Here is a 24,838-nt window from a genome sequence, read left to right as displayed (position 1 = left end):
ATTTTGGCTGAAACTAGCTGTCTGGACCAACATCAGCTATTTACAAAATTAAGTTATTAATTTCTATGCAGAAATTTAATGAATCTCAATCTTCTGAGACAAAGACTGCCATGAGTGAATCATTTAGTAAAGTAGCTGTCTTGGATATTCAGTCTCTTATATTTATGGGAGTTCCACGGGTCAGCACCAGAGCAATAAACTGTTGAGCCAAATGGAACCTCTGGAGTATTGTTCCAGATATAACCTTAGAATATTTAGAAATGTGATAGAATCAGAAGTCAATGGCATATTTCATTTCTTTATAAAATGCTGTCGGTCACTGTCTAGTAATTTCAGTCAGCTACCATGGTACTAGACTGAGCCCACATATTGTACCATGTTCTATTAATCTACTGTTTCTTAAACTCAAAGACAAGGTGACTGACTGTTTTATGTGCCAAATGAGATAAAATCAAAATGATTTACCTAGGCTAAATTATTCACTTTGATAATGCCTCCTCCTTACAGGTAACTGCACAAAGAAGAGTCTTTGAGAGTGATAAAATATAAGGGTATCAAGAGTTCTCAGATTTCCAGCCAGACTCATTATCCCCTTTAAATGGACTTCCTGCAAGCAGATTGTGTAGAATTATGTTCATAGGTAGGTACTATGCTATCGGCCCAAGGGCCTAAGTAAACCTAGCCAACAAGGTTCCCTGGCTTCCACCACCCAATAAAGTTATTCTCCTGTGCCCCTGTCAAGCAGAGCCACAGAAGTGATCCCTGGGGTGTATTTCCTATTTCCCATCCACTTATCAAGATTTTTCATAAAGAATGCTAATGAGGAACTTTGCTTGACATAGATGGGGGTAGCTTGCTCCAGAGCATAGGAAGTCTCTGGGACAGGAATCTATCCCTCCAGCATGTCCTGTTTGTTGTGGTGACAAGGTTTAGGTCCCTAGAGCGTGCAGCTCAGAGGGATTGGGATTTCTTTAGGGCAGCATGTCCAACAGCTCTGGGTTTGACATAGCTTTATATGTTAGGCAGAGATCACCTAGGAGTAGGCGATATGCTACGGAGTAAAGCTGGAGTTTTATGAGACGGTCAGTGTAGGGCATCTACTTTAGACCAGTAATCCTCTTTGTGAAGTACTTCTGTGGCCTTTCCAGCTGCTGCAGATGTCTTGTGAGGTACATTCCAAAAGGGGCATTGTACTCTATAATGGGTCTGAGTGCCGAGTAGAGGGGAACAATGACCTAATTTTTCCTAGATGAGAACCCTTTTGTGATGAGATGTGACACGTAGAAGGATTTCCTGACTACTGTGGTGATGTGATTATCAAAGGAGAGACTATTGTCCACCTGGGTCTCCAGGTCTCTTATCACACATTCGGCGTTAAGTAGACTGCCACCTATGTAGTAGCTCATGAGTACAGAGTTTTTACCAGAGGGGATGACCGTGCACTTTTTGGCATTGAGCTTGAGGCCATGGCTCTGACACGAGGCATCTGTCTCAGTGAGGCCCTACTCTAGGATGTCCACATCATTTGGGGACTCAACTATGGCTCCTAGTTTGCAGTCATCTGCGAACTTCATTAGCCAAAAGTCGTATTTCAGAGAAGTAGATACCAAACAGGAGAGGTCCCAGGACTGAACCCTGTGGTACTCCACTTGTCACTGGTTTGAAGTCAGATTTGGAGTCTGCAACTTTTACAGTGTGGGTTCTGTCAGTGAGCCAATTGGCAACCCATCTTCTGACGTAGGGATTTATACATAGTGAGTTTAGCTATAATTCCAGAATGTGGGATGGTGTTGAAAGCCTTGGCAAGATCTAAATAGGCTGTGTGAACCACCTTACCCTCGTCTACAGCTTTGGTGACTGCCTCAAAGAAGTCGATCAGGTTCAGGAGGCATGATCTGCCTTTCACAAACCCGAAATGGGTGGGGTCCAGAGTTTGGAGGTTACCAATGTCTTTGTTTGAGTTCCATGATGATACATTCCATGGCCTTACAGACCAGACTCGCAAGGCTAATAGGGCAATAGTTCTCTGGATCAGAGGTGGCTCCCCCCTTTGTAGAGTGGGATAACTGTTGCTATGTGCCATTCAGTGGGCACAAAGCCTGATGTGAGACTATGATTGAACATGGTGCTTAGGTGGGGAGCCAGTTTGTTCTGAAGTTTGTGTAAAACACAGCCTGGGATGGTGTCCGGTCCTATGGATGTTTGTGTTTTTGGCTTTACAAGAGTGTAGCTTTTACCTGTGTAGTTGTGATTCCAGGGAGTCTGCATATGGGCCCTTTAGGAGGTGAGAGGGGGGTAAAGTTAGCACTGAAACGATCTGCCAGGATGTTGGCAATATCAGTGGGTTCTGTAATTTTCATGCAGTTGTGCTGTAACTCAGAGCAGATCTGGGTGTTGCCATTGAGATTCTTGACATAGCTATAGAATGCTTTGTGGTTGTCCCAAGAATCAGTGGTGATTTTGTTTTGTAGCTAGCTTAGGAGGATCTTATAAGGGATCTCAGCTTCTTTCTGAGGCTGACCAGTGAACTCGTCCACTCATGGGATTTTACTGTCTTTTGCAACAGTTTCTTTCTTCTGTTGTAGAGTTTGTTTATGGCAGGGGACCACCAGATTGTCTTCCTTTTTTTGGAGGATAGCATCTTGGTTCTGTTTGGGATAGCACGATCCATGCACTTGTGTAAGTGCTTAAGTGCTTATAGAGTGCATCTGTGTAGGATTCAGCAGTCGTAACTATATTGTCCATCTGCATGGTTGTCAAGATGTATCCTTCTGCCTGTAAAATCTATCAAATAGATTATTCATAAAAAAGGAGAGTGGGCATTGAAGATGACAAAAACACTTATCAAAAGGACTTGTAAAGGTGCAGAAGACAGCCTCTAAAGAGAGGAAATCGTTGTCGTATACTAAGTATCTGGGTTAAGGGACTGATCCCAATGTTGGTGATTGCCACTAAGCAAAATTTTAATTTAATTTTTTTCTGATTGTCTCAGAAACTTTATAGTTCTAAGGTTTAGAATGGTTAGACCTGACTAAACTGTGTAGAGTGCAAAATATACATACCTGATAGAAATGCACCACTAAAAATAACATTTTCATGGTTTATAAGTGGCAATAGTTAAACAAGTGTCCCTTTTTGAAGTTTTAAGGGCAGATTTTTGAGTATATTTTTAAGTGGTAGCTAGCTGGGTGGTGTATGGGCAAATTTATGATGTCTGAGCACAAAATATTGAATTCTGGCCACTCTGCTGTATATACACATACATGTTTGAAGTTTGAACTAAATTTGTCTGCTAGTAAATTCGACTCGAACAAGTAAGAATTAAAATACACAAAGATATTGCTAACCCCCCATTTAGACCTATTATTTCAGAAAGTAGATCTAAGACATTCAATATAGGGGTAGTTATTGATAGGTGGGTTAAGCACATTTATGATAATACATCACATTTAGTTAAAGATTCCTGGATGTTCCTATCCCAATTAACACATAATAGATGGAAAAGGAGCGTAATATTTATAACCATTGATATTATAGATCTTTTTTCTTCCATACCTAGAAATGAAGGATTGGATTATTTTTGTGATAGCTTAAGAAAATACTCAAATTTAAGTTGGGATCGTATTAATTTAATCACAGATATGATGGGTTTAGTATTGGAGCATAACTATATATATTTTGAAGGCAAGTTTTATAAACAGACACGGGGAGTTGCCATGGGTGCATCGTGTGCACCAATTTTCGCCAATTTAGTTATGCTTCAATGGGAAATTAAGTATCTCTTTACTAGTATGTACTACAAATATGTTGTATATTATACAAGATTTCTGGACGATATGTTTCTGCTGTGGGATGGACCTATAGAACTTATAGAAAAGTTCGTAGATTATCTAAACACGACAAGTACTTTTTTGAAATTTACATATAATATCAATACAGAAGGTATAGCATATTTGGATACGTACATTAAACATGTTGATACAGGTTTTCAATCTGAATTATATAGAAAGGAAACGTTCTCTAATGATTATCTTGATTACACAAGTAACCATCCTAAACATATCTTAAGAAATATTTTTAATGGACAATGAATAAGGGTGGCAAGGATGACGTCTGATTATGACACAATGGTTAGAGAAATTAATAATATAAGAAATATGTTCATTAACAGGGGTTACCCCTTAACATTATTAAATGATATATCGACATATATTGTTACTGAGTGGGGTAATAAGTATACCCCCATTTTAGGTATTGGTATAGAAAAAATTATTAGGAAGAATAAAGTTAATGATGAATTTCATAGAGTATGTGTATTGACTTATACACCTTATGTTAATTATATTAGAGAAATCTTGGAAAAATATTGGAATAAATTAGTAGGAGATGAAGAAGCTAAAGATGTAGTAGGAGAAAAACCTTGTATTGTATATAAAATGGGTAGAAATATAAAACACTTATTGAATGGATTGAACTCTCAAAAAATGTGTAAAAATACACATACTAAGAAATGGGGAACGTGTAAACAGTGTTCTGTTATAAATGAAGCAATTGGATGCAGATTAAATGATGTCAACAGCACTTGTATAAAGTTTAAAAAGGGAAAATGCAATAGTAGGAATATAGTCTCGCTAAATGTACAGTATGCACTGCTTTCTATATAGGGAAAACAGAAAGACATTTAGAAAACGCATATATGAACATAGGTATAAGATCAAGGTGAAATATACCAAAAATGCTTTGTCCAGACATATAATGGACAAAGGTGATATACATAATTTTATATTTGGTATCATAGATTATACAAATATATCACAATGTGATGGTAATTATAAAGCCTACTTAGGTAGAAAAGAAAGTCAGTGGCAAATGTTAACTAATGCAACAAAATTTCCTGGCATAAATGATTTTATTTCCATAAAACCTTTTTTACAGTTATTATAGTGTAATGATATTGTTAGATAAATTGATGTTTTAAGTCTCATATTTTAATATAGTATAAGTTGGATGCAGAGGAATTCCACGTCATTATCTCACCTAGCAAGTCTGGAGATGAAATGTTCTTTAAGAATATGTAGACACCATCACCTTTTCATCTCTGGTGATAGGCCTGAACTTGTGGCAGGTATTGAAATACTGCATTAAAGGAGTGCTGTCATCGGTCTTGAACTAGGTCTCTGTGATGATGCACATATAGATGTTTTCCAGGGGAAGCAGTGCTTGTAAGGAGTGGACTTTTTAGCTTCGGCTCTGAAAAAGGAAAGTGGTTATTTTCTAATTCATGTAGCTATAAAATTCAGTATAAAAACTGTAAAAGTTTCTGAATGCAAATACACTATTTATTAAAGCAGCATCATAGTAGGGAGTACTTCAGTACGGAGAGATTCAACTATATACATAGCCATGAGTTCCTTTATACCTTTCTGTCAAAAACAAACACCATGGTCACACACAGTTTACAGTTGTAACTTTGAAAAAAATCTATTTATGTATTTCTTGCACTAAGAAGTTGAGGTGTGTGTGTGTGTGTGTGTGTGTGTGTGTGTGTGTGTGTGTGTGTGTGTGTGTGTGTGTGTGTGTGTGTGTGTGTGTGTGTGAAAGAGAAATGCCCTAGTTAGATCTAACAGGTGGAATTTATTTTCAAGTGCATTTTCAAGGAATTGTGAGCTTCAAGGGAAGCAAAGGTTACTGCTGCTCATGCCAAGTCTGCTTAAAATGTGCAACTGTTTTGTTTAGCAAATGCTATCATTATTGTGGTACAGAATTTTAAAGCAGTGTTAGCTCAGCAGGTAGCATACTTGCATCTTGATGCAAAGGGCTGTAGGTTCTATTCATACAACATGTACATTTGTATTTTAAGGGGGTATGGTACTGCAGTTCTTAGTATGTCCTCCTTTGGATGAGACACCTAATAACTATGAACCTTCAGCTTGCCACCCATTCCCTATTGCAATATACCATCTTACCATTTATTTTAATGTAACATAGGCAATTTATTCTTCAAGGGCAACAGGCACTGAATTTGTAAACGAAACACTGAAATATAAAGTTGTTTTCTAGCAACAACCTCATCACTGGTTTCAGATCTCTTTAATGTGGAATTATTCAGATGATGTTTACTTCTGCAGAGATCATGCATATTGATTGATATTGGTGGATTGTATGACAACTGTGAGTGGCCCTTTACGGTTGAAATGTTTTGAATTGGGCAGGTTGTCATTATTGGTTCATATGATTTTTTCATTGCTTAAAGGAAAAATGTTCAGAACTATAAATTTAAAACAAACTCTAACAAGTGGTGCTGTATTATACAAGGGATATAATTCAATTATTATGTAGTATAATTAATAGTCAGGAAGGTGAATCAAAGAACTTTTGCATGGTTCTAAAAATGTGTGCAAGGAGCTTATGATTTGAAAACAGCCCAAAGGTAAACAACCTGCCACTGGCCGGATGCATTTTCCTTGAATGTGGGTTTCAATGCTGTTTCAGTGAATGTGGGTTTCAGAGGTAAAGCTTTAATGCTAAGTGTGTTTTCATTGTAAGACTATTGCTTTGTTTAGGTTTAGTAAATGTCTATCAGTGTCTGTGCTATAAAATTTGAAATAAAAGTTGTAAATAAAATCCAAATATCTGGAATGATTGTAGAAGTAAAGCATAAAAAAGTATGCATACTGAAAGATTTGAACAGTGTCTATGACAAATGGGGAGAAATAGCCAAGTAATGGGACACTGGAATGGCTGCGTGGGTGGGGGGGGGGCTGCGTGGGTGGAGGGGGTGGGGCTGTGTGGGTGGGGCTTTGGGTTTGCACACTTCCCCCCCTGCAAAAAATCCTGTGGGCTCCCTTGGTTAGCCTCAAGCCAGTGGAAGCTGTCTAGCTTTTGTATTCGTCCGAATCGGAACTGATGCTAGGTTCCGAACCCAACCCGCAAGAATATAGGAGAGATGGACAACAAACCTGGAACGTTATGGTGAGTACATAACTTATTTTTGTTTCTACATTGATCAGCAAGTGGAAAACAGATGTATATTTGTTGCTGTTGCTGTTTAACAGGGAGATATTACTGTAAGGTAAAGAATTCAACCATTATTGTACTCCCAGCAGAATTTGTTCATCTCCCAGTTTTTGTTTTGTCTTTTCTTTATGCTATTATAGGGAGAACTTTCATTTGAGGGTGATGTCCTTGTGGAAGGAGGAAAGTATGGTGAGCTGACCAATGGCACAGATTATAGGGAGGTCCGCCAGTATCGGACAGATCACCATCTTGTACGCTTTTACTTCTTGACACGGGTTTATTCTGAGTACTTGGAGAGCATTCTGAATGACTTTGTGAATGGCCCACAGCCAGATGTAATCATCATCAATTCCTGCGTCTGGGACGTATCAAGGTGGGGAGCATGACTTTGACTAAGAGTTTCTGACACAAGAAACTGGACAATTCATAATTAGAGAACAAACATTTTAGATTAGAAGCTTTATAAATTCATTTTGTGAAAGCATTTAAACATATTGCTTATGAAAACTGAATCTACTTTTATTTGATTAATAAGTGATATGGGTTGTAAAGCTAGAAATTGGGTTATTACCAGTTTTAGAGCAATATAAATTTTGCATTTAACTTTCCTCCTCTGATTAGCTTGGAGCAGCATGTATTGGGTTTTGTAGTTTTATAGTCTTTGAAACAGTGTGGATGGCTTCTACCTTTATACTGAGAATGAAGACAGAATTCAAATTTTTTCAAATTGCATTTTAAATAGGAAAAGATCATAAGCGTCACTTTTGTAGATGTCCATTATTAGATCACTGTTGCAGTAGCCTTGGCTATATATGTATTGTATACTACGAGGGCTAAATCACCTAGACAACTTCCACGTGACCAGACTATTGGTAGTTCAAACTAGGCAAGAAAGTCAGTGATCTGGGTTGCTGAGCTCTTCATAGATTTCCTGTCACTTGAGTGCTCCTGTTATGGCCTTTGAAGGATCGATGGTCAGCTGGCATTTCTCGATGAGTTCACTTTGGGGGGGGGGGGGGACTCCCACTTCATCTTTTAATTACAAGAACTGATCTGATGTTAGTCTTCATTCATTCCTTACTGATGGGTGTCTGTTCCATTTTCTGAACCGAATCAGCCATTATAACAAGCTAGCGCCAGCCAAAAAACTCTCGAGCTAAGTCTTACCCATAGTGTCCCTGTCTATATTACCTCTGATTTTATTTGTCACATACGAACTAAGACGCGTCAAGCCAGCTCTCAGCCAAGTCCTTTAAGCTTTTCAGAATTATTTCTCATAGACTCTTTTTTGGGGTTTTTTCTATTTATATTGTTAGCGGCATATTTACGTTTAGTTGCGAGTATCCCTCTCTTACCAAGTTTTTGGTGCTCTTTGTACCATTGCTGGTACAAATCTTACCCATAGTGTCCCTGTCTCTATTACCTCTGATTTTATTTGTCACATACGAACTAAGACGCGTCAAGCCAGCTCTCAGCTAAGTCCTTACTTCTAAGGCATTTTCCATTACCGTTGTTGGTATTCCTCTTTCCTGGTCTCTTTTTTTCAAAATTAAAAAAAATAAAAAAATCATCTGCTTATTGGATGAGTGTGGTTCCTTGATTTTGTTTGATTTTGTGCTGTGGTTGTGTTTGAATTGTATTCCTGTTTGGCATAGTATGGGGGAAAAGGGCATAACCAGTTTTAAGCGCTGGGATCAGTGTGACAGGAAGATGACTTATGTGGACAGCCATGCATCATGTGTCTGTCTGAGGGTGTCGCACCTTTCTGTGAAACCCCCCCTTGTGAGATTTGCAAGGCCTTAGTTCCCACACGCTTGCTGAATGTAAAAACAAACTTATGTTGAAAGGTCTCCTTAAATCTCATGTGTCAGAGACTATTTCTGAGACCTGAGGGTTCATTCCCTTCAAAGAGAGCGCATAAAAAGATGAGCAAGTCTTTGCTCTCCTCACACAAGTGAACCTAAATCATTTTATTTATTTATTTATTGTTTGTTAACCGGATTAGTCCTGCTGGGCCTGTGGCCCATTTTCAGTGGAGACCCGAGGAGAAAATCTCTGAATACAGACAGACATTTGCAACATCACAAAATATAAGTACAAAGTTTTGTAAAAATTGGAAAAGACAAAAATACAGAAAGTTGCCACATTAGTAACAGATAATGTGAGTATCTTATATCAAAATTATTATGTACAGGAAATAACAGTTTTACATTAATAGATACACTGCTTAGCAATTAAGAGTGTCAGTTTGAGAATATGTGTAAGGCAGGCTAGAGGGGGGCATGCAAAAGAATTAGGAAAGATGTATAATAATAAGAATATATAATATAAAGAATAATTTGGAAAGATGTAGAGAGAAAGACCTATGACATATTGTTAAATTTAGCAAAGAAAAATGATTTATGAGTTATCTGAGCCAAAACCTGTGATTCCTAAATTGGCACCACCCCCCTCAGCACCGGGGCCTCAAACCCCCTCCACCGTGTTTTGGTTCCGGTACCTCAGCAGCCAACTACGGTGCCATCTTCAACACCTCCTCCACAGACTTCGACACCAATACTGACTCCCTTTCAGCACCAAAAATAATTATCCCAATGCCGGTCACCCTCATGCTGGTCCTTCGACCTCGGTGCTGAAAGGAGAAATAATGCCTCAGACCCAATATTCCCCTTTGGTGGATCCGTTTCTTGGTCAGCAATGCAGTCCCTTCCTAGAACATCCCAACTCCCCGTCGGGTATACCCACCCGGAACTGGACATAGTGAGGCTTGTGGGTCAGCTCCTACTGGCGAGAGGTTTTCCAAATCCTCCCTCCCACCTGGAGCAGAGTATTTTTCTCCACAGACTCCTACGTACTTCCCTTCTTCATCCTCCCTGGAGGAGTCTGAGCCTTCGACACGGACACCAATTCTGGTTCCATTGGTAAATCTTACAATGGCCCCAGAGCCTACCCTTTGGTCTTCGATTTATTCTGAGCCGGACCTTCCTCGGGTTCGACATTGGTCCATCGACACCGTGAACCCTAGTACGGCACCTGTTTCTTCAGCACTGTCTACTATGGTTGCAGTTGCTGTGGCGGAACCGGTTCATCCCATGGCTCCTCCTCACACTCCGATATGGATCGGATGATGAGTTTTCTCAAAGCCCAGATCCAGCTGGTCAGAGATGCTGGGTGAGGGAATTGGAATGACCGGGGAGATTTTTTTTCATCTTATGATACAAACTCTGAATTGCCTAGACATAATAAAGCCTTGCTGAGTCTAATTATGGTGGCTGCCAAAATAGCAATTACTAGAAAATGGAAATTGGTCTAGAAGGGCTTTACTAAAAGTAGTGTATATAGTAACAGAGGGAAAACTGCTGGAATCGGGATCTTTAGAAAAGGGAGGGAGCAAACTACATAGGAAAAAATGGGAATTGTGGGAGAAATGCATGCAGAGAAGGAATGAGGTTTGAGAGGCAGGATTTGAATGAGCCATATAATGTTTAACCGACAATGACTGGATAGATAAGTGATGTATGATGTTGGCAATTACAGTTGTTTCAGTGGTGTCTTTGTATAAAGTTTTCAATTAGTGGTGTCATTTTGTTTTTCATGTATATAAATGTAAGCTTGCCTATTCCATATGTGATAATTTAATAAAGATGTTATTGGATGGGGGGTGGGGGGGGGCCCAGATCCAGCAGGAGATCTTGCCTTCTCCGATCCATGCTGGATACTTAAGAATTCAACCCCATTACTACAGCCTCCTCCACTCCTGATATTTGGGTTCGGAGGTGCAGGGCTTGGCACTGCCGAGTGGACTGCTGTCAGAGTGCGGACTAACCCTTTCTTCAACTCCAACATTGTCCCTCACCAGCTCTGCCCCAATTCCTTCGGAGCAGGTCTGGGATCAGAGATGTCTGTGCCAGGTCCTCACGGCTGGTGTTGACTCCGACCTATTCTGAGCTGTCCCTTCCCCTGGAGGCCTTGGCCTTCGACAGCTCTGGGTTGTTGCCTTCTGGAGGTGTCAGATCCTGGATGACCTCATCCTTTCTCCCTTGGTAGCTTCAGCTCCTCAGGTGGGAGGGCAGGTTCTCTGTGCATCATTGGCCTTCCAGGTGGCAGAGAGGGCATGGTCTACACATCGAGAGATGGTCCCTCTTCCACCAAGCCCTACTCAATCTCTTGTGGATCAGGACTTTGCTCCCATCCATCCAATCTATGGTCAGCCCCTTCCAGAGAGCCTCCAGCTTACCCCTCAGCAAGGGGCCCCCCCTGTCTTCCAAATACTCCCAAGTACCCCGCGGAGAAGGTTCCTCTGAAGCACTGTGCAAGAGGAAGCACCTAGACTCCCCTTTGGAGTCATTGACAGAGGACATTGGCCCCTGATCTCCACCCAATGATATTTCCTTTGGGGATCTTAGAAATTGTGAAGCAAAAGGGTGACTAGTCTTCCCAACCTCCTTCCTCAGAAGAGTCAGTATTCCTATAGACATTCGGGACAGGACCACCTGCATTCTGGGTGATCCCCCCCTCCCCCCCCCCGGCTACCTGACGGGCCAGCTCATTGACCTTATCACTGTATGGGCTTGGAAGGAGCCTGACACCATGGAGTCAATTCCCAAACATGCAGACAAATATCATAGGCCCCCAAGGACTGCCCTTTTTGGAGTAAAGGAGTGCCAGTTGATGTCATTGTGGTGTCAGCAGCCACCAAGAAGGAGCTCGCTGAACAGAGCTCCACTGTTCACCCCCGAACAAAGAGTCTCGCGCTTTGGACAGTCATGGGAAGCAAGTGTATGCCTCAGCCATTTTTACGCTGAGAGCATTAAATTACTTGGCACACTTTACATTCCTTCAGAGAGATCTGATTAAGGAAATTGTAGACTTAAAAAAAAGTTTCTCCCCAGTTGACCACTATGTCCTCCATCACTAACTCCTCAATGAAGTTATCTCCCAGACTGCCCAAGGAATCTCACGAGTGACTGGTTCAGGCATAGCCCTCAGGAGACATGCCTGGATAAGGCTCTGCGGGTTTGTGGATCCTTTTATAGAGTCATTCATTAATGCCCTTTTTGATGGTTCCTTGTTTGGGCCATCAGTAAGAGAGATTCCATCCACAGTGAACAGGGAGGCAAGACCTTATCTGCCATAGGGATCAAATTTTCTTCCCCCAACAGATCTCTTGGAACCAACAGAGTGAAAATAAAATGTGGTTCTGTAAGTCCCAAGGGCCTTTTCCTGATTCCCAAGACAAATCCTCTTCTAGAGGCAGAGGGGAAAGGATTCAATGATAGATGCTGCCGCAGCTGGAGAAGGGGTCCACAAAACCAGGGCTGCAGGAGACCTTTCTCTGACAGACCCTTCTCAGCATGTCTGAAGCACTGCCCGGCTGTCTTACTGTGGAGGTAGTCGGGTGCAGACTTTTGTTACACCCAAAAGCCTGGGCAAACATAAACCTGGGTGTTGTATAATTTCCAGAGGTTACTATATTCCATTTTCCCTTCCTCCCTCCAGTTGAGAAGTATCTCCCCAACGTGCCACCCAGTCAGAGAAAGAGTACCCTTTTAAAAGTTCAAAAACTTTTAGACGCGTCATCCAGCAGGTCCCAACCAAACAACTAGGATGCAGAACTTACACTTTTTTGGTGCTGAAGAAGATGGGGGACTTTAGACCCATCTTGGATCTGAGCAGTTTGAATTTACTCGTAAAGAAGTCAGTGTTCCACATGGTTACAGTACAGTACATTCTGCAGCTTCTGCCCAAGGACGACTGGATTTCTCTGTAGAGCTGCATGATGCATACTATCAGAATAGATGGGCGCTGCAGGAGATATCTGCGCTTCAGGCTGAGGGACATTCACTACTAATTCAGAGCACTGCCCTTTGGCCTCACCACTGTCCCCAGGTGTTAACCAAATGTGTCAGTGGTTGCAGCTTTCTTCCGTTTGCAAGGATTCCAGATGTTTCCTTACCTGGATGATTGGCTCCTAACTGCACCCACAATGCATCAACTACTTCAGGCTGTTCAGTTTGTTGCACCTGTTCCATCGCCTGGGTATCGCAGCAAAATCCAAGATGACTCCTGTATGGGATGTCAAATTCATAAGAATGCAGTTGAGCAGAATCACACAGGTAGCAGCCCCCCTGAGCGAATAAGATCCTTGAGACAGCAGGTTCAGCTTTTGCTAGACACTCCAACTGCACCAGCTTGACTGATCCTCATGGCCCTAGGATCCATGTCAGCTGCCATTCTTCTAGTGCCCCTATCCAGCTTCTTCATGCAAGTTCTCCAGTGGACACTATCAGTACAATTGTCTTGTTCGGTGCTATTTGTTGTCAACCCCAGTCAAACTAACTCTGATTTGCAGGTGTCATCTGCAGTGGTAGATTCTTACAGATGACCTCCATACCTTTCATTCTTCCCCTTCCTGTGGCCACGGTGACCACAGATGCCTCCGTGTTGGGGTGGTGGGACATTTCCAGAGGAGGATGGTCCAAGGCACGTGATCTTTGACAGAGACCAAATTGCACATAAATGTACTGGAGATGAAGGTGGTCCTTCTCACGTTGCAAGCCTTTCAGGAAGGCCTTCCTCGGGGGACATTTGCAATTCTGACCAGACAAAATGGTAGTGGTTTGGTACATCAACAAGCAAGTAGGGAACCCATTCATGCCCATTGTGCAGGAAGGCTATGAGGGTTTAGGAATGGGCGATTTCTTCAAACCGCTTTTTCATTAGAATGCACATCACAGGGGAATCCAACAGACTGAGCAGATCGATTTTGACTCCACATGAGTGGTCCCTGAATCAGTCTGTAGAGAATCGATTATTCAGCCATTGGAGCCAGCCTTGCTGCGACCATTTTGCCCCTTCCCTAACCAAGTGTAGCGAGTACTTTGCTCTGATCCCCCCCTTGGGGGAGTCGCCCAGGGATGCGATTGGCCCTCCGGGTCTTCTCTATGCTCCATTGTCCAGGCTTCATCTTCTTTGGTGGCTTCAGTCTCCCAATCTCCTTGAGGGCAGACCCTTTTCTCTACCTCCCCCTAGTGACACAGTGACCACAGACGCTTCCCTGCTGAAGTGGGGCATTGCCAGGGAAAAACAATCCAAGGTACGTGGTCCCCCACAGGGACCAAGCTGCATATAAATGTACTGGAGATGAGCAGTTCTCGTTGCAAGCCTTCCAGGCCTGCCTTCCTCCAGATACTATTGCAGTGTACACAGACAGGTTGTGTGGTATATCAGCAAACAAGGGGGCACATGTTCTTTTCTGCTTTGTTGTGAGGCCGTGAGTGTGTGGGAATGGGCAATGATCTTGGGGTACTTCTTGCAATGCACATTCCTGGGGAGACCAGCGATCTAGCAGATAAGCTCAGCAAGCTATCTTGAGTCCTCACGAGAGGTCCCTGAATCCCTCAGTGGTGAGTGAGAGCTTCCTGCACTGGGTTCAACCAACCTGTAATCTGTTTGCCTCCCTTCTCAATCACAAATGCAGCAAGTACTTTGCCCTGATCCCCCCCCCAAGTCAGGGAGTCCCCCATGGATGCTCTAGTTCACAATTGGCCTTAGGGCCCCCTTTATACTTATCCTACTATACCTAATTCCCAGAATTCTTCTGAAAGCTCAACGCCTCTGGGCTTCCTTGATCCTCATTACCCCTTTCTGGCCTTGGCAGGTGTGTGAGTCAGGTCTCATCTGAAATAACCCCTGGGTACTGGATCCCCTTCTGGATCTGATATCTCATGCCTCTCATCTTCGATACCAAACCTTCAGACTCTTTGTCTGACCTTGTGGCTTGTCCATTTCCTGTAATTCTAAATCATCCCAGGCTTTTGCCTCTCCCATTTGGAACACCCTTCTGGCCTTTCAGAAGGCTTCCACCAGAAAGGTCTGTGGTAGTAAATGGAAAAGATTCTCTATTTCGACCAAGCAGTGGAATCGGGGTCTTGTTTGGCTCCTATTCCAGATATCTTATTCTTATCTTCTCTGTTTCATGATGGAGCCAGTTTCTCCAGTATTAAAGCTATAGCTGGTGGACATCTCTAAATTTCACATTGACGACAAACCTACATTTTCTTGTAGCCTTTGTAAGGCTTTTTCTGAAAAGTGTCTCCCTGTCAAAGATCCTTCACCATCTCATTTGTGCTGCAGTCTCTTACAGAGTCCTTTCGAGCATGCTGCTACTTGCAACATTGTTTTTGTCTTGGAAGACTGCTTTCTTGGTGGCTATCACATCAACAAGATGAGTTTCTGAATTACAGGCTTTCACTTCAAGCCTCCATACGTGATTTTTCAGCGACAAAGTGGCTCTTGGACTAATCCCTCCTTCTTGCCCAAGGTAGCCACTGAGACTAATTTGAATCAAACCATTCACTTGCCAGTTTTCTTTCCTAACTATTCCAGTAAAGAAGAGTATATGCTGCACAGGCATGACATACATAAACAGTTGTTTCTATTTAGACAGAATAAAGAGTTTTCGCAAGTCTGACCAACTGTTTATGGCCTTCTCAGTTAAGAGTAGGTTGGGTGGTGGCCAAAATTGCAATTTCTCGTTGGATTTCTTAGTGTATCACTACAGTTTATACCTGTAAGGGATTGACTTTACCAGGACCCGTCAAAGCTCATTCTGTTGAATCTGTGGCTACATCAGTTGCCTTTTCAGCCTGACATTTGTTGGATGAGATTTGTGCTGCAGTCACTTGGTGTACTCCTCACACCTTCATTACTCATTACAAGCTCAACCTAGTGTCCAGAAGCAGGGCTTCCTTTGGTTCCACAGTTCTTCAGCATGTCCTTTTGTGAGGCCTCCCAGGATTGTATGGCAGCTGGGGACTGTGACTCTAAAGTGAAGAATAGTGACATGGATAATAGAGTTGTGTACTTGGCCTCTGTTATTCTGTGTCACTATTCATCACTATCCCTCCCTCTTTCCCCCATCCTGTTGGCTCTAGAGGAGGTGGACATATCTGGTGGTTCTGGTTTACTCTGGCTGTCTACTGGCTCTGGGGCAAACTCCATCTGTGGGGTTAGAGGGTAGCAAGGGATTATCTGAGTGGGAGGAGCTTGAGCCTAGGATCCGTCTGAAAAAGTTGCCAGCTCAGATCTGATGTTTGATCCTACAACCCTAAAGTGATTAGTGACATTTTATTTTATTTATTTATTGTTTAACCGGGTTAGTCCAGCTGGGCTAGTGGCCCATTTTCACTGGAGACCCAAGGAGAAAAGCTCCAATACATAATATAAAGTATATAGGTTTACATCATTATAATATATCTAAGTATACAGAATATGCATCATTATATGATGCAAGTTCAAACAGTTGTGAGTTTACAAAGGCAGAATTACAGAGAGTTGCCACATTTATAATAAAGTGAGTAGCATGAGTCAATATTAGTCTGTACAGGAGTAACAGTTTTACAAGTAGTATATACACACTGGTTTGCAATCTAGAGCTTGTCAGTTTGAGAATATGAGTAAGGTAGGCCAGAGGCACATATGCAAAAGATTTTTGGAAAGATGTTCTGAGCAAGATCTATGAGGTTTGTTAACGCTTGCAAAGAAGTGATGATTTTAGCTGTAGAGTTAGTAGTGTGGGTGTTTTAGGTGGGAGCATGTGAAGGACATTCCCATTTGGAGGAGAGATGCTTGGATTTGAAGTTGTTTTGGTTAGGTATAATTACGTATTGTTGTGGGGAGATTGTTCCATAGCTTGGCTACAGTGTGGGATAGTAATAGTTTGCCAGGAGGGTGAATGGGTTTGTGTACATGTCGGAGGTTTTGGCCTTTGGATCTCGGAGTGAGGGTAGGTATGTAGGGTGTTAAAGATTTAGCAAGAGAGGGGCATTCTGTTGGTTTAAAGATGTTTGTGGGCTGTTGTAAGTTGTAGGTACTTTAGGTGGTTGTGGAGTTCTAGCCAGTTAAGGATGTGTAAGGAGTGACAGTGATGGGAAGAGTTCTTAGAATTGGTTGCAAATTTGCAGATTTTGTTGTAACAGGCTTCGAGTTTAAAATGAAAGCTAAGTTGTAGGTTGGAGAATAGGGGAGCACCATACAAGAGAGAGGGGAGAAGGAAGGTAGATGCAAGGGTATGACGAGAGGATGGAGTTGAGGTAGTAATGTCTGTAGAGGAGACCGATTTTCTGGTGTTTTTTTTTTTTTTTGATTGTTGAGAGGATGTGGGAGTCTTTTAGGTTTTCATTGATGGTAATTCCAAGTAGCTTGGTACTCTGAACGATTTCTAGAGGGGTGTTATTGTGACTTTTGATGGAAAATTGGGCATTGTGGAACTCTGAGGTTTTGGTGAGAGTGAATATCAAACATTTTCTTTTGTTGGCATTTAGGGCCAAGTGATGAGATTGCATCCATGTTTCAGTTTTGGAGAAAGCTGTTTGGGTATAGAGTAAAAGTTTGGAGGGGCAGGAGGCTGAGCAGATGATAGTGGAGTCATCTGCGTATTGGATGATTGAGGCTTCAGAGATAGAGAGGTGAAAGTTGTTAATGAATAAGTTGAAGAGGAGGGGACCAAGTACTGATCCTTGGGGAACTGCTGTGGGTGTAGGTAAGAAAGGGGAGGTTGATTCTTTCCATTGTACAGCCTGTTGGTGCATGGAAAGGTAGCTGGTGAACCAGTCAAAGGTTGAGGGAGATAGATGCAACTGTGAGAGCTGGGACAGGAGAAGGGAATGGGAGATTGTGTTGAATGCCTTTGAGAGGTCAAGAAATAAGAGAAGATACGCATTTGCCACTCTCACGAGCTAGATTGACTATTTCGAGGAAGGAAAGGAGGGCTGTCATGGTGCTGTAGCCAGGGAAGAAGCCATGCTGGGTGAGAGAGAGGAGTTTGTGCTGGATAAGGTAGGGCATGAGCTGGGAGTGGATGGTTTTCTCTAGAATTTGAGAGGGGAGAGAGTATAGCTATGGGTCTGAAGTTGTTTGTGTCTGTGTTCTTACTGCCTTTGTGGAGAGGAATTATGAATGCATGATGTCAGATGGTTGGTAAATAGAATTCCTGAATGGGTCTATTTATGAGGATGGATATGGGATAGGCTATAGATTCGGCTGATATTTGAAGAAAATTTGCTGTAAGGTTGTCCGGGGCACTGCAGCATGGTTTTAGCTTTTGAAAGCAGTCTTATAGTACTGGTGGAGACAGTTTTAAGGGAGGAGGGGGGTGGGAGAGGGGATTTGAGAGGCAGGGTGAGGGGTTAGTATTGGTGGGTGGATTGGGGAAAGTGGAGGATAATTTCATTATGCAGTCGATGAAAAATGTGTTCAAGTTAGTGGCTGTTTCTAGACTAGAGAGGATAGGATTGGGGCAGGGGTTGGAATTATTACCAGGGTTGAGTATTGAGGAGATGAATGTCCAGAATTTTTTTGGATTGTTTGAGTGTTTGTATTGTAGATTGCTGTAGTAGTTTTTGCGATCTTTTGTTATTGATTGTTTGGCCATGTTACGAAGATGTTTATATTCTTGTAGGGTGCTGGGGTCTTTTTGTTTCTTTGATTCATTATAAGTTTAGTTTCTTGGGATAGCCAGGGGCAGGAATTAGTTTTGATGCATTTGGATTGTAAAGGGGCTAGTTTGTCAAGTAAGGTAAGGAAAGTTTGGTTAAAGTATGTGACAGCTTTATCTAGTGGAAGGCTTTTCAGTGGAGACCAATTAGTAACCGTGAGGCATTCAGAGAATATTTTGGGGTTGAAGGAAGATAGATTTTGGGATTGCTTGAATATATGTTGTTTTTTTATGTGGAAGGGTAGGCGGTCTGTGAAGGCTGGTAAGTGGTCGCCTAGGGGGTCGGGTATTATACCAGATTTGGAGATATGGTTGGGGTGTGTTGTAAGTATCCAGTCTAAGATGGTACCAGAGGAGCCATCTTTGGCCTGGTAGGGAGGTCGATTAGTTGGGTGAAATTGTAGAGGTTGATAGTGTGAGTTGGGGTATCTATGAGGAAGGAGGTCCAGTTAATATTTACATCACCAAGAATGTAGGTTTCATTTTTGATGTTTGAGCTAAACCAAGAGAGAGGATGTCTTCTAAAGTTTTGGTATCGTCTCCAGGTGGGATGTAGATGGAGCAGATAAAGCCCACAGTCATTTCTGCATTGGCAAAAGTTGGGATGGGGTTGGTGGGTAGGGTAAAAATGAGTGGAGGGGTAGATTATTGCTATGCCTCCTCCTTTTTTGAGGCCTATCATTGCGTACGATATGGTAACCTGGGGGGAGGATTTCATTATCTCTGATGTAGGATTTGAGTCAGGTCTCAGAGACGGTGGTTATGTCTGGCTGGTTGTAAGAGAGCCAGGCATGTAGGTTGGGGATTTTATTATGGAGGCTTTGGGCATTTAGGGTCATGAGGCAGATAGCCTTGTCTTATTGTGGATTGGTACTTGGGTTAGGGTGGGTAAATGTGGGGGTTGGGCCTGGGTTAGGGTGGATGTCACCTGAGAGAGAGTGAGATATGTTGGAGAAGATGTCTGAGGAGAAGTAGAGGGTAAATAGAAGTATGGTATTGTTGGGGAAGACTTTTATTTGAGATAGAGTAGGGTGAGGAGATGGTGGTGTACGGAGTCAGGAGGGTTTGAAAAGATTGGATGGGCTGTAGGAGTAGAGTTCTGAGGAGATCTGTGAATATGAGTGGGATGTATTTGAGGGGTCTGAGGTGGTGGTGTGATTGGTTAGAGGTAGGTATGTGTTAGTGTGGAGGCTAAGTTGGGTAATATAGGTTAGGGATACTAGAAGGGTAGATAGTAGTAGAGTTTGTTGTGGGAAGGTAAGCATTGTAGTATGGGTGTGTGAGGTGTGGTGTATGTATGAGAGAGGGTGGGTATATGTGTGAGATTGATGTGATTATGTAAGTGGGAGGGGTTAGGTAGATGGTGAGTCTGAGTGGTGTAGGTGATGAGGGGGTGGGGTTTGTGGAAGTATAAGTGTAGGTGCACTGGGGGTGGGTGGAATTTGGGAGTAGGGGAGCGGAGTAAGCCCATAGGGTGAACGGAGTGGGATAGAGCATAAGGAGAAAATCAGCAGGAAAAAGTATCAGCAACTGCCATTTTGAAGGTAAGTTAACCAGGCTATTATTGTGAGGAAAAATAAAGGGAGAAATTTACAAAGGATAACACACATGCTAAGTTGTGGTAAGTTCATAACTCTAGTTAATCAATAGTGCATTCCCCCTTTGAGCCTGCTGCCAATTGTGATTTGAAATTCTTGGAAGAATTTCTGGTAGCAGTTACCTCTGCCAGTAGGATTTCAGAGATTTAAGCTTTTTCTTGCAAAGCACCACATTTGATCTTGCATAATAAACCCTTCCTTTTTACCCAAAGTGGTTTCAGAAACAAAAAACTAAATGATCGATTTTACCAGTATTTTTTTCCCAAGTTTTCAAACAAGGGTGAATACTGTTTAAATTTATTAGATGCTCATAGACCACTGTTTCTATCTTCATAGAACAAACGACATAGTCGGACCAGCTGTTTTTCATTTTCAAGTGCTAGAATAGGCAAGCCAGTCACCACGGTTGCCCTGTCTAGCTGGCTAAAAGATTGTATTTCTTTCATTTACACAAGAGAAGTTGAATTACTGGGATCTGTTAAGACTCACACTACTAGAGCTGTGGCTGCTTCAGCAGTTTTTCATTCTAAGGCTTCTATGGATAATTGCGTAGCAGCAGCATGTGCTACTCCATATACCTTTATTACTCATTACAAATTGGATTTGGTCATTGTTTGGTTCTTTGGTCCTCCCAAGATAGGATAGCTGGGGACTGTATCCCATATGTCAAGGATAAAATGAAGATTGACATCAAATAAAGAAGTTATGTACTTACCATGTTTTTATTTTCCTTTACCCCCCCCCCCTTCTAATCAGGATTTTGGTGGAATGAATAATGGACCTAGTTGTACATTTGTTTTCATATCTGACACCAGATATGATCAGTCTAAAAGGGGGTTTGGGATTATGCCTTCTTTCCTGAAACTCTATCTGAGGTAATTGGGAAAGGAGCATTATGAGTAGGACTTGAGCTCGAGGTGTTTTGGTTCTTTCAGGCTGTAGTAATGGCAGAATCGGTTTAGATACTTTGAAACTGAACCCATATGTCAAAGATAAATGAAGATGGACAACACAGATAGAATGTTGTAAGTACATAACTTCATTTTTCTGGCAAAATATTGGAATAATCTGGAGGTTTAAGTCACTAAACAATGTTTTACATTCAACTTGAAAACAAATCCTGTTAGCCTGGCAATTTAAAAAAAAAATAAAAATTCCTGGCATCCCCTTGATGCTACCTGTCCTTTCCTAAGTGGATCCTGAATCCAGCTCTACGGATAACTTCATGAAGGTCTCTGCTGAGCTGGCTATTCCTGTCGCCCATTCCCAACACTTCAGAGAATCATCCCTACTTAACCGTTAATATATGATGTAATGGGATCCTATCTCGCCTACATTCATAACTGATGGGTTCGGCTCCGACTCAGCCACTATATAATAGAACGAAGTCTCTAATTGGCTGGGCTACCCCTTATCCCAGAATGCACCACGCCTGCTTCCCCAGATCTCGTTTGCCACTTTTCAAGCTAGACGTGGTCTCGACTTGGCTGGAGCTAAGTGGTTTATTATTACTTTTTTGGTCTTTTGACCTAGGGGTTTCTTCACTAAATTAACAAACAGCTGTTTTAACAGCTTTACGTGTGTGTGTTAACCTTTTCAGTGTGTTTGAAAATTTTATATTTTACCGGGCAAGGCCCGTTTAAGTTAGAGGGCCTTTGCCCTTATTTGTGAGTTAAGGTGGTGATTTGTTTTTACTTTCTGCAGTATCTGTCCTTTTTGTGTGGTAAAAAGATAGACTGTATGTCCTGCCTTATCGGATAAACCGTTTTTAGTTAGAGGGCCTCTGTCCGTTTGCTGTTCTGTAACTCGGGTCAGTCCCGTTGTTGAGTCAAGGGCTCGAGCCCAACTGTAAGGTTGTTTTTTGTGTGGTAAAAAGATAGTAGTGTGATACGATGTCTAAGGAGCAAAAGTCTGGTTTTAAAAAGTGCACCAAGTGCAACTACAAAATGTCTATTACTGATAGCCATGCTGTTTGTGTATATTGTTTGGGACCGAAACATCTGCAGGAAACATGTAGTGTTTGTCATGCTTTTTCCTCTAGGGTCCTTCAAGAACGTAAAAATAAATTGATCCTTAAGGGCCTTATTAAGCCCTCCTTTGAGGAAGCTTTGGCTTCTCCCTCTTCTCCAGCTTCTAAAAAGAAAAGGTAGTCAGCTCCGACCAGTCTGTCTAAACCGACTTCCAAGAAGCATAGGTCGACCTCTTCTTCCTCGGCTCCAATGGCTTCGGAGCCTCTGGTGGAAGGGTCTGCTTCGATACCTCTTTCCTCTGCTCCATTGGTGTCGGAGCCGCAGGTTGGAGGATTGAGAGGCGAATCTGCTTCGGCTCCTTTGGTTTCGGAGCCGGTCCCCTGCACTATCGGAGCCGAGAGAGTAGTAGTCTCGGGCCCCATCTATTTCCTCTAAATCTTCCAGATTGTCTGATTCAGATTTGGACAGAGTTATCCAGAGGCTATTCCAGTCCCCGGTTTTTGCAAAGATGGTCTCGGCTCCAGCCCACTCTGCTCCGGAGCCAGTCCCAACCTCGACACATCCGATTCCTCCTCCAACCTCCTCGGAGCCGTTGGAGTCTGTGATGGTAGACCGGAGCGGACTTGTTCAGTCCGAACAGAGACTCCCTCGGAGCCTCTCTGTTCCGACCATCATTCCTACCCTGTCTTCGGCGTCAGGGTTCGGTACCGGGACTTCCTCAGTCGGAGCCGAGGGGAACACTTTGGAACTGGTAGCTTCGTTGCCTAGTCTCCCCCTCGGAGCGTCGGCTACAGGGATTCCCGGTACCGTCGTGGTCTCTCAGCCGGTGTCCTCTGTAAGAGTCTGGAGGTCCTGCTTTTGAGGCCATGAGGAGTGCGCTGGCCATGTCCTTGCCGGCTCCGCAAGTTTCTACCTCACCGTCCCTGGACTTGGGAACTGGTGCTTCTAGTATGCTTCACCCCCACGACAGTGGGGCCCCAGAGCCTGAGGATACCCCCTTGGGGGGGTTCCCTTCTCCCAGGAGGTCCTTCTGATTCCGCTTCAGATGAACCTCCAAGGAAAAAATTGTGCAAGAGGAAGCACGTTGACTCCCAGGATGAGTCTATCACATCAGATACTGACCTCGATGATGCGGATGGGTCCCCCAAATCGTCCTCGGATGACGTCTCATTCTCAGATATCCTAGAGATCTTGAGGCAGAGAGGCGATTGGCAGTCCAAAACCCCTTCCGCAGAGGAGTCAGTTTTCCTCAAGGCTTTTGGGGCCCAGCCCTCCGCCTCCTGGGTGTCTCCACCCTTCGATGAATTGCTAGATTTAGTTTCTCGAAGGGTGTGGGAACACCCTGATTCTGTGGAACCGGTACCTGCCAGGCCTAACAAGTTTCTCTCAGCCCCTCCTGAAAAGAAATTTTTGACAAAAGGAGTTGCAGTAGATGCGATGGTGGTGGCATCTGCCACTCAGCAGGACGTGGCAGGAGGCTTCAACGTCTATTCACCCTCCTAATAAGGATTCCAGGAGCATGGATAGGTACGGGAAGCATACCCTTTCTTCAGCGGCCTTTACCCTGCGGTCGCTGAATTATCTTTGTCATTTTACCAGGCTCCAAAGAGACCTCCTCAAAGAGTTAGGTGAGTCTCTTACAGGTAACCTTCCTGAGGCGTTAGCCCAAACTGTTGGCGCCCAGATGACTACCCTATCTTCGATAGTCAACTCGTCCATGAGGCTCATCTCATATGCAGCCGAAGGGGCGAGTAGAGCAGTGGGAACAGGCGTGGCTCTCAGAAGACACGCCTGGTTACGCTTGTGTCCATTTGCGGAGGCCTTTAAGTCTTCCTTCACCGACGCCCCCTTTGATGGGTCCTCCTTGTTTGGATCCAAGGTGAAGGACACACTGACTCGATGCGAGCAGGAGGGCAAGACCTTGACTGCAGTGGGGGCCCGTTTTTCCGCTCCCTCTAGACCTTACCCCAAGGCCCAGAGAGGAGGGAAAATGTGGTTCAGAAAATCTCAAAGGTCTTTCCCTACTCCACCGAGTGATCCCCCCTCTAGAGGCAGGGGGGGATTCAGGAAGACGCCGCCCCAGAGGCGGCAGAGGCCCCCGCAACTCTGGAGACCGCGATTCCTTTCGTGGTTCATCCTACCCTCAACGTCCCTGAGACGTGGCCCGACTGCGCATCTCCGGAGCCTCTCGGGGGTTGCTTTGCGGAACACCCACAGACTTGGGAATCTATCACCAACGATCAGTGGGTGCTCCGAACCATAACCGGAGGCTATCTCATCCCTTTCATAAAACCCCCTCTTCCTATCAGGAAAATCCCGGATGTGCCACCCAGTCAGCGGGATCAAGCAGCGGTCGAGGTCTCAAAGCTGCTAAGAAAAGGAGTCATCCAGCCTGTCCCCGCCGACCAGATCGGATCAGGGATTTACTTAAGATTATTTTGGTGCCAAAAAAGACAGGGGACTTGAGGCCCATTTTGGACCTCAAATCATTGAATCAATTTGTAAAAAAAATCCAAATTCCGAATGGTCACCCTTCAGTCCATTCTCCCGTTATTGGAGAAGGATGTCTGGATGTGCTCCATAGATCTCAAGGACGCTTACTATCACATCTTGATAAGTCAAGAGTCCAGGAGTTACTTACGCTTCCGCCTGGGAACCAGTCATTTCCAGTTCCGAGCTCTGCCCTTTGGTCTCACCACAGCCCCCAGGGTGTTCACCAAGTGCCTGGCAGTAGTGACAGCTCACTTGAGAAGTCT

At 43.3% G+C, this 24,838-nt stretch overlaps 1 protein-coding gene across 1 annotated transcript in view; it reads left to right on the top strand.

The window, feature by feature from the left end:
* The window catches only part of LOC122795057 (PC-esterase domain-containing protein 1A-like), a 239,306-nt gene that overhangs the window by 43,398 nt on the left and 171,070 nt on the right, over positions 1 to 24,838 (top strand). Inside the window, exon 4 of the mRNA XM_044063633.1 lies at positions 7,158 to 7,390. Coding sequence (XP_043919568.1) covers positions 7,158 to 7,390 — 233 coding nt within the window. The remainder of the gene's footprint in view (positions 1 to 7,157; positions 7,391 to 24,838) is intronic.

Source organism: Protopterus annectens, chromosome 2.part1 (genome assembly GCF_019279795.1).
Source record: "Protopterus annectens isolate FY-2018-M chromosome 2.part1, PAN1.0, whole genome shotgun sequence".
NCBI classification, from domain to species: Eukaryota; Metazoa; Chordata; order Ceratodontiformes; family Protopteridae; genus Protopterus; species Protopterus annectens.
This window is presented reverse-complemented; position numbering and strand designations above follow the sequence as displayed.